The sequence below is a fragment of the Panthera leo genome, chromosome C1, assembly GCF_018350215.1.
Source record: "Panthera leo isolate Ple1 chromosome C1, P.leo_Ple1_pat1.1, whole genome shotgun sequence".
NCBI lineage: Eukaryota > Metazoa > Chordata > Mammalia > Carnivora > Felidae > Panthera > Panthera leo.
The window spans coordinates 165,369,105-165,381,470 of record NC_056686.1 but is presented as its reverse complement, the minus strand read 5'-3'; the positions used below and the strand labels follow the sequence as shown (position 1 = coordinate 165,381,470).

General features: G+C 40.3%; 1 protein-coding gene across 4 annotated transcripts in view; it reads right to left on the bottom strand.

The window, feature by feature from the left end:
• The window catches only part of OSBPL6 (oxysterol binding protein like 6), a 118,450-nt gene that overhangs the window by 87,608 nt on the left and 18,476 nt on the right, over positions 1–12,366 (bottom strand). For 2 of the 4 annotated variants that reach the window (XM_042949251.1, XM_042949254.1), the window contains one exon: positions 5,844–6,102. In XM_042949251.1, coding sequence (XP_042805185.1) covers positions 5,844–5,945 — 102 coding nt within the window. In that variant the 5' untranslated portion in view covers positions 5,946–6,102. Of the gene's footprint in view, positions 1–5,843; positions 6,103–12,366 lie in introns of those variants that run through there. The other 2 variants (XM_042949252.1, XM_042949255.1) reach the window with 2 other exon arrangements.

Below are 12,366 nucleotides of genomic sequence, written 5' to 3'. Positions count from 1 at the left end.
TGGGAGGCACGGGCTTCCAGTTGTGGAATAAGTAAGTCACAGGGACAAAAGGCCTAGCATAGGGAATACAGTCAATGATTTTAATAGCAATGTATGGGGACAGATGGTAGCTACATTTCTGGTGAACGTAGCATAATTTACGAAGTTGTCGAATCATTGCGTTGTACACCTGAAACTAATTTAACATTGTGTGTCAACTATACTCAAATAAAAAATAAATAAAATAAAATAAAATGTTACCTCCCACCCCCAACAATACTTTTAATATGTGTGCAGGACACTCCCAATGCTTTGCTTTTGTCTGATGCCATTTCCTTCGTAAGCCTCAAGTCATTTATTCCACCATATAATCACCATCAGCAGCAAGCAGAAAAGTCTGTGTTCTTAGCTCCCTCCTGCCACCTTTGGACATCCCTCTTCCACTCTCAAGATCTACTCTTCTTGGGAGACACGGAGCTCCCCACTATACTACTTTCTTTCTTTGTCACCTCCCAACCTCATGACTATTCCTTCATAGTTCTCAAGACCTCTGGAGCCTGGTTCCCAATCTGCCTCTCCATGCCAATCCCTCATTCATTTATTCATTCAAATATATTCTGAGCCATGCCATATGTGAGGTATTGTGGGAGGTGCTAGGGGTACATTATTGAATGAAATAAAATACCAGTTTTCAGGGAGCTTACAGGTCAGTGACAATCAAAAGAGGAACGGGATACAGATATGAACAGATAAATATGTAACCTGTCAGGTCGTGGTTAATGCTTTAGAGGCAAATAAAATGAGGTACATAGACAATGAGTGATGAAGACATGCAGGGTAGGTCAGAGAAGGCTATGCAAAAAGGCTACATTTGGAAATGAGTCAAATGTATGAGCAAACCTGGGGATGCCTGGAATGAAAAGCAAGTGAGGCTAAGAGGGTCCAAAACATAAAGGCCTTGAGGTGGGAGCACAACTGAGGAAAAATGCTAGAGAGATCTAAGTGAAGGAGAACAAGGCGGGAAACGGGATCAGAGAAGTGGGCAGAACCAGATAATGAATGACCCTGTAGGCAATGGTCAGCAATTTAAGTATTATTTAGAAACAGATGGGGACCAATGAAGGGTTTGGAGCAGTGGAGTGGCTTGCTCTGACTTAGGTTTTGAAAGGATCACTCTGACTACTCTGTAAAAATATGGCCTGTATGTCAGGCAACAGTAGAAGCAGGGAAACCAGTTGGAAGACTATGGCCATCATCCAGGTGAGAAATGATGGTAGCTCAGACCAGAGTGGAGAGGGAGGAGGTGGTAAGCAGTGGTCAGAACCCAGGTACATCTGAAGGTAGAACCGATAGGATTCACTGAGGGTTTGGAAGCAGGTGTGAGAAAAAAACAAGAAGGATGACTCCTGGTGAGGTTTCTGGCTGTACCAAAAGGAAGGACAGAGTTGCTGCTTACTGAGATAAGGAAGACTGGGAAGGGGCAGATTGGAGAGGGAAATTAGGAATTCAGTTTTGGACATGTTAAGTGTGAGATGTCTTCTTTTTTAAAAATTTTTTTTTATGTTTATTTTTGAGAGAGAGAGAGAGAGAGAGAGAGAGAGAGAATGGGCGGCGGAGGGGCAGAGAGAGAGGGAGACACAGAATCCAAAGCTGGCCCCAGGCTCTGAGCCATAAGCCCAGAGCCCAACGTGGGGCACGAACCCACGAACTGTTGAGATCATGACCTGAGCCGAAGTCGGATGCTTAACCAACTGAGCCACCCAGGTACCCCGAGATGCCTTCTTAACGTCCAAGTGGAGATCACCCTTGGTAACTTCAATATCACTGTGGTTGACTTGATATCCAGGATCAGGGTTGGCAATTCAAATGCCTTCTGGGGCCAGGCAGGAAACATACATATTGAAATACAATAAGGAGAGGTAGGGGACTGTGGCTGATCAGAGGGTATATGCCCCATCTACAGGGGAAGCTACTCCTGAGCCCAGTTTAGTGTTGCCATTTGCAATCTGGGCTCAGTATTCCTAGATTTTCCAATTTCTTAACAGAAAGAAGAATCTGGAATAACAACTAAATCTTCGGAAAATAAAAAAAAGTTCCACAACCTACTATATTCTAGAAGTGTTCAGTTAAAGTTGTAACTCACTCGTTACATTAGTTGCCTGATGTATATTAATATACATTAATTTATTAACCCATATTGCAAAAAGAGACCATGTTTAGCATTTCTCTAACTTCTTTGACAATAAAATTCTCTTTTTCATGCAACATCAAGGGGAAAGCATTCTTTGGCATACACTGGGAAATGCTGGTTTCTGTATAAAACCTAGATGTCCTAATCAACTCCTTTATATCCTTTTTGAAAATTTTAGGGCATATATTTCTTGCAGCTTATGAATCATTGATCTCTCTCTCTGTTTTTGTCTCTCCCTCTCTGTCTCTCTTGCACACACACATACAGTTAATTTTGTTAGATGTTCTAACATCAAATATCAGTCTGGAATGAAATGTAAATGGAGCATTTACTAAAGTCTTCCAACTTGTTAAATACTAAGTGGAGTCTTGACCCTCTTGTGTTGATGAAGAAACACTCAGTGAAATCACAGGGGCAACTGAATCACTTCATTTCCTAGCTCCTCTCCCTCCTTCACCTGTTGTGCTACATAATTTTGCCACAGGAAGGATAGCCAATTACTACTATGCACTTGGCAGATGTTCTTTGTTTTACTTATCTCTGAGGAAGGAAGAAGGGAGAGAACAAATAAATCTGGAATGGCAAATCTGTAGTACGAAGACAAGACTAATACCATTGCAGCCTTTAAAAATATCTTGTAGGATATATTAAAATATTTGAGGTGCAAGGCTTGTCTCTGAAGAATTAGAGTGTGTCTTCTGCTTAAAAGAGTTTGCAACACAGTTTAGGAGATCTGTACACAAAAAGATAAACGATATGAAAATGTCAAATATTGTCAAAAAGTTCTATAAAAGTTCAGAGAAGGGAGAGGGCAACATGAGGTCGCGTGGTCAGTGGAAGTTCACGTGGGCCAGTCCTTGAAGCACCGGGAGGTATCAGGTCAAGATAAGTGTAGTGGGAATATTCTGTGCAGGAAAGACAAGAGCAGAGACAGAGATAAGGCAGTTTTAGGAACGGTGCACACACAAGATTATACAGAGTAGGAGGACAATGGGACGCTGAGGCTGGATCAGATCTTGGCGGTCATGGGATACCAAGTAAGGAAATCCGACCTTAACTATGTTGGTAAACAAGAGTCTTTGAAGGGTTGTGAGCATAAATCTGCCATGTTCAGGAAATTCAACCTCAGGCCATAAGGGAGACAGCAAGGCCAGAGTACTCTCCAGGATGTTGGGTGGAGGCGATGAGGGTCTGGGCTAGCGAGTGGACAGTGCAAATAGAAAGAAATGATCACATTATAAAGGATGAAATAATCAATAAAATTTGTTCACCTACTGAATGTGAGAGAATCAAAGGAGAAAGGAATGGCTTTGACCCTGGGCCCACAAGAGAATGATTATCCTGACAGCAAACGGGCTTAGATGTATTAATTTAAGATGCAGTGGTAAATAAAAGTAGAAATGTCCAATCAATTAATTAGTGACCTAGAACCAGAATTTGGGAATGACAGGCCATGTGCATTAAGGCATCGCTGAATTCTCAGCTATGTGCTAGATCATGTCCTATACGATCCATTTGCATGAATGATGGCCTTCATTTGCATAGATGTCAGTTAAACCAGGAGAATGGTAACATCTAATGAAGGCTAATTTATCACACCTCCTCTATGTCCCTTCACTATGAAAACAGCCACACACAAAAATAGGTGCATATAAAAACCAGTGCCTCATATTACATCACAGGATCACTCGAATTTCCGATTTCCATAAAAACCTGGATGTTAGTAAGTGATTGAGATAAGGAAGAAAAAACAGAACTACAATTGTTCTTTATTCTCTCCCCTGAGAGAGATGAACAAGACACAAAACAGGAGACAGGAAGGAAGCAGAGAAGAAAGTATTTTGGGGAGAATTTGCACTGAGATGAACAAAAACTAAACTAAACTCTCCTTAAAGACAACAACCATTTGAACATTGTCTCTTACTTTTCTAAAATTCATTATCAATTTACAGTCACGCTACTTTATTCCCATCATAAAACTTGTCATTCACAAGCCAGCCAGGAGTCCCATATTCTTCCTTCAGACTCCCTCTGCAGCCTCGGGTCTCAGTTTTTCCCTGTTGTTTTGCACGGCGGCCCTGGAGCTCAGGTGCAACAGGCAGATCAACAATGCATGACAGATGTTTCTGCAGCCCTCATCAGTCTTTTCCATTTGCCACAATTCTCCAGGGTGACCTGGGTCGATCCCATCCTTCCCGCAGCAGCCAGGAAGGCCACACTGCTTAAAATGTCTCTTGGTTGAAACGCCCAGGGCAAAGAAAAAATGGAGAAGCCATAACAAGAAAGGACAGAGAGGCAGGTAAAGGATAAACTGGAATTGCAAACTTAGAAAGCATCTCAACATGTAGTTGCTATTTAATATAAATGTACTTTCATTTATGGTACTTTTGCTTTCTTTTACTATTCGAACGCAGTGCAGTAAATGTTATAATTGGGTGTAATCACAGATTTAGTTAATGCTATAACTGCTTCTCATGAACAGAACGTAGATGTCCTGTTTGAACTCTATAACGCGGGGTGCCAGTGTCAAAAATACCTGCAGCAGAAATATCTGCCTTAGAATCTATGAAAGATACACATGTAAGGAATCTCTGATTCTTACAGATTCCCCATGAATCTCTTGCTAGAAATGGGAGGAGGGGGTGCTGGGAAGGTAGACAGACTGAAAGTTCCCTAAGGGACCCCACTCCCTCAACAGTGCTTCCCCACCATCTAGAAGAATGAATTCACACCTGGATTGGCTGTCTCAAGACCCAAGTCTATGCTATGGACCATGAATGAACTCATGTTCATAGTGCTACAAACTAGACAATATACCTTGAACACACAGAATAGGGAGGAAAACTCCTGCAAGAATAATTTACTCAATGAATATCCTTCACAAGGGAAATTTTTATAAACAGTTAACTAAACCTGTTTACTGTGAATTTCCAGTTACACAACAAAAAATCCTATCACAAGATAATGTCATAACGGCAAAGAGCAATACTGAGACATGTGCTGGGCAAAACAGCTGCCTGTTTGGGAAATGAAGAAAATCCATATGGCCGATTCCCCCACAACCTTGGCACATAGAACAGCCACTGACGTAGCAACAAAGTACCTCCGTAAACAAAAACAATGTACAGAATTGGCTCAATGGGATAATTAAATAAGAATTCATTTTCTCTGTTGGCTCTAAGCATTACCTGAGCTCTCACTGCTCTTAATTCCCCAATGCTACAATTTCATTTGTATCCTAATTCCTGAATCTGACTGTTAACCAGATTCCACGAAACCCAAACAGAAGTTTGTGCGGGACAGGCCAGTGACAGACTGGTAGGAAGAAGGCCTTTGGCAGGCTCACATCCCTTTCCACCTCCACGAATAGACAGCAGAGCATTTAAGTTCTGAAGCAGTTCCCCCTCTTCAGGTGCCCAGAGAGGAGGAAAGCAGGGCTTCTCCTAGCCACCCTGCCTGCGGTCTACACTCTCAAAAAGGATCCTAAATAACAGAGAAACAAGAACAGGATCTTCATGGCATCATCACGTAGATCTACAGAAAACAGCGAGCCTTCCTGTGGAATAAAAATCTTCACAACAAAATTTCAGGATTAATCAGCAAGCCCACCATATCCTAATGGTACTGTATTTGAATAAGATAACAAAGTGCACTTTGGACCATATTCTCTTACCTGCCGACTGTCCCTATGGGAGGGTGTTGAAGAAGAGGCACTTCTGTGGGTTGGAGTGGATGTTTTATGAGCAGGGGATATGCCCTTCTCGTCTGAACTCATAGCTGCAGTTGGAGTCTAGTTGTATGCGCTTAAGACCATCCCAGTCGTGTCTCCAATTCACAGACAAAGAAGTAGATGAATTTTCAGCTTCAGTTCCATTTCATGAATCAGGTTTGACTAGAAAACAGAAGGCAAATAGTGAAGGCGTCCAAAATACCTACAAGCAAAAGAAGCAAGAAAACCTCATGTAATTAAAATACAAATACAAAGTCATTATATTTAGGAAAAATACCAACACGTAGTGAGAGGAAGAACTCTGACACATTAGGAAATACTTCTTCTTCCTCTAGATTTTACGTGGAGGCTAATGGTGTTAATATGAAAAAGAAGGCTGTCAACAAGGAAAATGGAAAGAAACCACATGCCAAGGTCATATTCTTCCCTACCATTCTCTTTGTTTTAAAGCAGATTACATGGTCCCTCAGGCCAAAGTACCCAAAGTACATCAGTTTCTTCCCCTGAAAGTTAAATTTCCCTGCCCAATGGATCATAAGAGCTCAGCCCATGTCTGTCTTCAGTTGAGTTCAGCCAAGTCATGTATGTGATGTTAAATCCAACACAAAACAGATACAAAAGGCAAAAGGGTTCACACATTTTATGCATTGTGTGATCCAGCATTTAGGAAGGATCAAGAATACACATACTCAGTTATTTGCACCTCAAGATCACAGCACATCTACATATGATTCTCAGCTCAGAAAACAACAGGCTTTCAAGTACCTACAGATTGACAGGCATGTTCTGAAACCGGATAATGCTCAGATTTCCTTCCATTTATCCTCAACCAAGAGCCACTTCATTTTTCACTTGGATTCAAATAAAGAAAGCCTGCATTGTAAGTACTAGGACCAAAAACTTATGCCTGAAAAAAGCATCGTTCAATTGGCAACACAGGTTGTTAAAAACTAATTTTTTAGGGGAGCCTGGGTGGCTAGGTTGGTTGAGTGTCTGAATATTGATCTCTGCCTAGGGCATGGTCCCAGGGTCGTGGGATCAAGCCCTGCATCAAGCTCTGCACTGAGCATGGAGCCTGCGTAAGATTCTCTCTCTCCCTCTGTCCCTTTCCCCTGTTCACACACTCTCTCTCTAAAATTAAAAAAAAAAAAGGGGGGGGCGCCTTGGTGGTTCTGTCAGTTAAGTGACTGACTTTGGCTCAGGTCATGGTCTAGTGGTTTGTGGGTTCCAGCCCCACATCAGGCTCTGTGCTGACAGTTCAGAGCCTGGAGCTTGCTTCGAATTCTGTGTCTCCCTCTCTCTCTACCCCTCCCTCACTCATGCTCTGTCTTTCTCTCAAAAATAAACATTTAAAAAAATAATAAACTAAAATTAAAAGAAAAAATTTTAAGGTAAGCATGACGGTGTAAGATGAAAAGCTTACCCAAAGTTTTCTTCATCCAAGAAAACAGAAAACCAAATTCTAGCCCCTATTTTAATGATAGTACTCCTTGAAGGAAGCACAGAAGACTTTGGTAAGTTCTATAGTGCAGGTTGGAAAAGAAAGCTCCTGGCAATGATCAGAAAGCAATCTTAAGGCTAAAGAAAAATGGGACCTGAACTTGAGTCCAGAGGAAGAGACAGTCAATCAAGAAATCAAAAAAGAATAAAGATGTCTGAGGATACATGGTGAGAGGAACTCGATGGGTCTGGAGGTCTGAGGTATCCCTGATCCAGTGTGTTTGGGCTGAGGTCTGAAGGAGAAGCATGAGTTAAGCAGGTGCCTGGATATTTGGCTTGGTATGATCAAGAAATTAGTGCTGCCCATCATGATCAGAGAGTGGCATGATGGGTCAGAGAGAGGCAAGGGCAAGGCCTTGTCAGCCATGTTCAACTTTTCTATTTTTATCATTAAGGCATAAGAAGCCATAAAGGAGTGTGCTATAACGAGATCTGTGTGTTTAAAAGGATACTTTGAAGGGCACCTGGGTGGCTCAGTCGGTTAAGTGTCTAACTCTTGGTTTCTGCTCGGGTCATGATCTTGTGGTTCGTGAGTTTGTTTGAGCTCTGCATTGGGCTCTGTGTTGGCAGTGTGCAGTCTGTTTGGGATTCTCTCTCTTTCTCTCTCTGCCCCCACCCCTGTTAAAATAAATAAATAAACATTTAAAAAAAAATAAATAAAAGGATACTTTGATAGCCACGAGGAGAACCAAATTGGGGAAATACAGAAGGTGAGGGAGACCCAATCAGGAAGCAAGAGATAATGGATTAGAGAGCTGGCAAGAAATTCAGCATCCAGTCTCGTCAGCTGTAACAGGGTATGAAGGGGGGCAGTGGGGAAGAGGAGAAGACAGGGTTGAGGAAGACTCCTAGGTTTCTGGTATTCTGAGTGAGGTCTGGCCAAAGGAAATCAGGATTGGCAGAAAGGCACGAGCATGGTTTCAACCCAATGAGTTTCAGGTATAACTGAGGCATTCAAATGGAGATAAACACTTGGAAATGTAGTCCCTAGCTCAGAGAAATTTAGGCTATAGACAAATGTTTAAAGATTATGTTTCTGATATAAATGTATTGTATGATTTATGTACAGATCATGTAAACTCTGCAAGTGCAGGTACATTTTATACAGGCCTACAAATAGTTATTATTTTCTAAATCTGCAACAGTACGTTAATGGATTATGTGGCCCTGAATGTGTTAATCAGGATTTTAATGGCTACCTGGTTACATAGAAGATTCAAAAGAACAATCCCAATAATTAAAAAGCAAATTATTTTAAATTGGGAGACCTGGACTCTCTAGCGAATAAAACTTAAAATCCTTTCTTCAGATTTCAACTTCATTGTCACCACCACTTATCCCCCAAATTGGAAAACTTTCTCTGGAAACAAAATTAGTCTTTGGACTAACAGAAATGTAAAGAGCTGCAGTGCTCTTTCCTTGGCTGGAGATCAGCTTGCATTGAGTATTGTCAAAAGGCAGTGATATGCCGACATGCGATAGATGATCATCCAATCCTTTTGTTTTGTGAAGATAGTCTAATTAAAGCGTGACTGAAATTTCTCAAGCCAAGCTGTGATGCCAGCAAACAGAAAGCAAGAACACTGCTCAGGTCTCTGACTTGAAGTACTTTCTGGTGCAAGATGTCTTACAAGCCGCTGATACTTGAGCTAAAAGTATGGAGGTTCTGTGAGGTATTCACGTGTCCCCAAGGGATGAGGTTGAAACAACCAAACCAATTAGACTGTTATCCATTTGGAAGTAAATTCAATCCAAGCTACATCAAGAGCCAACATTTCCTCTTTTGAACTTTTTTCTTTTGATTTTTAAAAAAAATGTTTTAATGTTTTTAATTTATTTTTGAGGCAGAGAGAGACAGAGCATGAGCAGGGGAGGGGCAGAGAGAGAGGGAGACACAGAATCCAAAGCAGGCTCCAGGCTCCAAGCTGGGGCCCGAACCCACGAATCGTAAGATCATGACCTAGGCCAAAGTCGGACACTTAACTGACTGAGCCACCCAGGCGCCCCTTGAACTTTTTTTTCTTAACTGCGCCCAACTCCCAACTGCACTTTCCCCATTAATACATACCAAATGCTAATACCTTGGTTTTTAATTTAAAATGACATTTTCAGGGTAAGTTGTCGATGATGAAAACGCAATCTTTTGGTTGAATTACAATTATGAATATCTTGAAGAATACCAAGAATAAGAAAAGGCGATTTAGAGAATTTAATTCACTCTGGAACTTGACTATGTCAGCGGGGCTGAGTTGTGACGTGGTAATATACAACCACAAAATCTCAAGAGCTTACAAGAAAAGTTTATTTCTGAGAGAGACAGAGAGCAAGCAGGGGAGGGGCAGAGAGAGAGGGAGACACAGAATCAGAAGCAGACTCCAGACTCTGAGCTGTAAGCCCAGAGCCCAACACGGGTTTTGAACCCAGACCACAAGATCATGACCTGAAGTCAGACGCTTAACGGATGGAGCCACCCAGGCGCCCTAAGAATCATTTTTGACATTACTGTTGTTTTATTAATTTCTGATTTTGTTTAACAAAGAGGATTTTGAGTACCTAAAGTTGAGTGAGATGACCTTTAAAGTTCATTCCAATCTGATTATCAATCGTTTAATCACCTGCTCTATTTCAAAGTGTATTACAAAAGTAAGTCTAAATTCTATTAGTAGGTTATACCTATTTACTCTTTACTCGTAAAGTATAAGAATTAGTGTGACATTAAAAAAAATTACTTCATCTCTATCAAAGCACATTTTCAGAAATTGCCTAAACAAAATCCCAAGGTAAAGAAAGACCATAGATTTTATTTTATTTAGTTTTTTGAAAGACCATAGATTTTAAAATCAATACCAACATAATTTCTATACTCAATGAGAAAAATATTGTTGCTGCAAATAACAGCAATATAAGAGCTGAACATCTGATTTTCCTGTCTTCTTCCCCATTCATATCAGTGGGATCACTACAATTGTTTGTAAGTGCTATAACATTTGCATTTACACTGAGTGACATAAAATTCAGATTTACGACCTAGAGACCTGACTAAAGCATGAGGTGTCAAGGAAGACTTCTACAAGCTGCTGTTCACAAGCATTATAAATTGTATGTGTTCAGAAAAACATGTGGAACTTGACGATGTCAGCAGGGCTGAGTTGTGACGTGGTAATATACAACCACAAAATCTCAAGGGCTTACAAGAAAGGTTTATTTACATGTTTTATTTACATGTCCTGTAGAGTTCAGCTGCAGCTCTACCCTGTATCAACCCCCAAGTGATGAAGGTAGAACCATAAGACAGTTCTTAGGTGCAGGTGGAACATGTCACTTTCACTCACATCTTATTGGCCAAAACAGGTCACATGGCTAAACTGAGGTTGATGATGCATGAAAGTATAAAGCATCCAATATAAGGCAACAAAAAATACTTGGGTCAATAATCTAGTATATTCACCATAGAAAAAGATTAAAAGCTCAGATATAAATATTTTAATTGACTAGTTTCATCAACCTAAAAATAACCCTAGTTAACATTTGATTCTATCTTAACCAAAGTAGGAAAATAATGTCCAAACTATCTGCAATATGCTTTTTTCAACCAACAATATATTGGTAACAGCCTTCTTTGTGAACAAAGGAGCTTTAGTATCATGGCTCTTAATCACTACGCATGAGGCCACCACATGGATATACCATGGTACGTTTATATTCTGTATATTTTGAAACAATGAAATTTATCACGGGAGAGTTCGTAATAATTCCGTTTGCGTTTGATTATTATATAAAATGACCCTCTTCATTCATTTCAATACTTTTTTGCTTTATTTGGTATCATCTGCTCTCTTTCTGGTTGCAAGTGATTAGTGAAATTCGTCCATCCTTTTACATTTAAAGTTTCTGTATCACTTTGTATTATGTATTCCTGTAGTAAAGATCATGTTGAGTTGTTCAAAAAATCTAATATTAGCGATATTTTTCCCATTTCCATTTAATACTATAACTAATAGTTGGCCTTACGCCTGCCAAATCATGCTACACTTTCTATTTTATGGTTCTTCTTTGTTTCTTTCAATGCCTGATGGCTTTTCCTTTATAATCTGCTTTTCCTTATAATACTGATTTCAAGATGGTTTTAACTGAGTTTTATATTTGCCATTACTGTGAAAGATAAAATTTCCCTTGTAACGTTCTGTTTCCCTTCAAGTTTCTCTAAATCCTGCTGGAACCTACAGTCTGTATGTGACAGTCAAGAGTAAAATGGTACCCTTCTAGTCGCCTCTGCAATATAAAACCTCCCCCACACCACCCCACCTCAAAACTTTCTTTTCCTAGTCCTTTTCCCAATCTTGGTGATTTAATTTGAAGTTTTAGAGAATTACACTTAGTATTCTAACACAACATGGAGGAGCTGATACCACTTCGGACCGGGCCCAACCAGAATCTCCAAGTGTGAGGACAGCCTGGAAGAATTAAGTAATAATTTTTCTGCTCTTTCTCAAACAGCCTCCTTTTCTGCAACAGCAGCTGAGGTCTGCCACAATCAAGACCTGGCTCAGTCACTATTTTCCTGAATTTGGGATGCAGCGTTCATAAAATTAGGGTCTAGTCCTTCATGGTTTTGATATTAGGTTGTGTTTTAAATTAGTATCTGGGTTGTTGATGGTTTGTCTCTTTCAACATCTGCATGACTATTTACAGAGAATCAAGAGGAGCCACAGTAGATGTGGCACAAGCCACAGGGACAGGGCAATCCTATCATCAACTGATCTTATCAGTGCAAATGTCATTGTACTGCTGGATGGAATAAACTAGTTTTCCGATCAAGATCATCACCAGAGCAACGAATGCCTATTATCATTATATATTACAGTCATTACAATGTCACTTACATTAGTTTTTTTTTTCCCCCCTTATAGAGAGAGGGTAGGGAATCTTTTTATTTCTAAGGTCATTAACGCACAAAAAGAAAAAG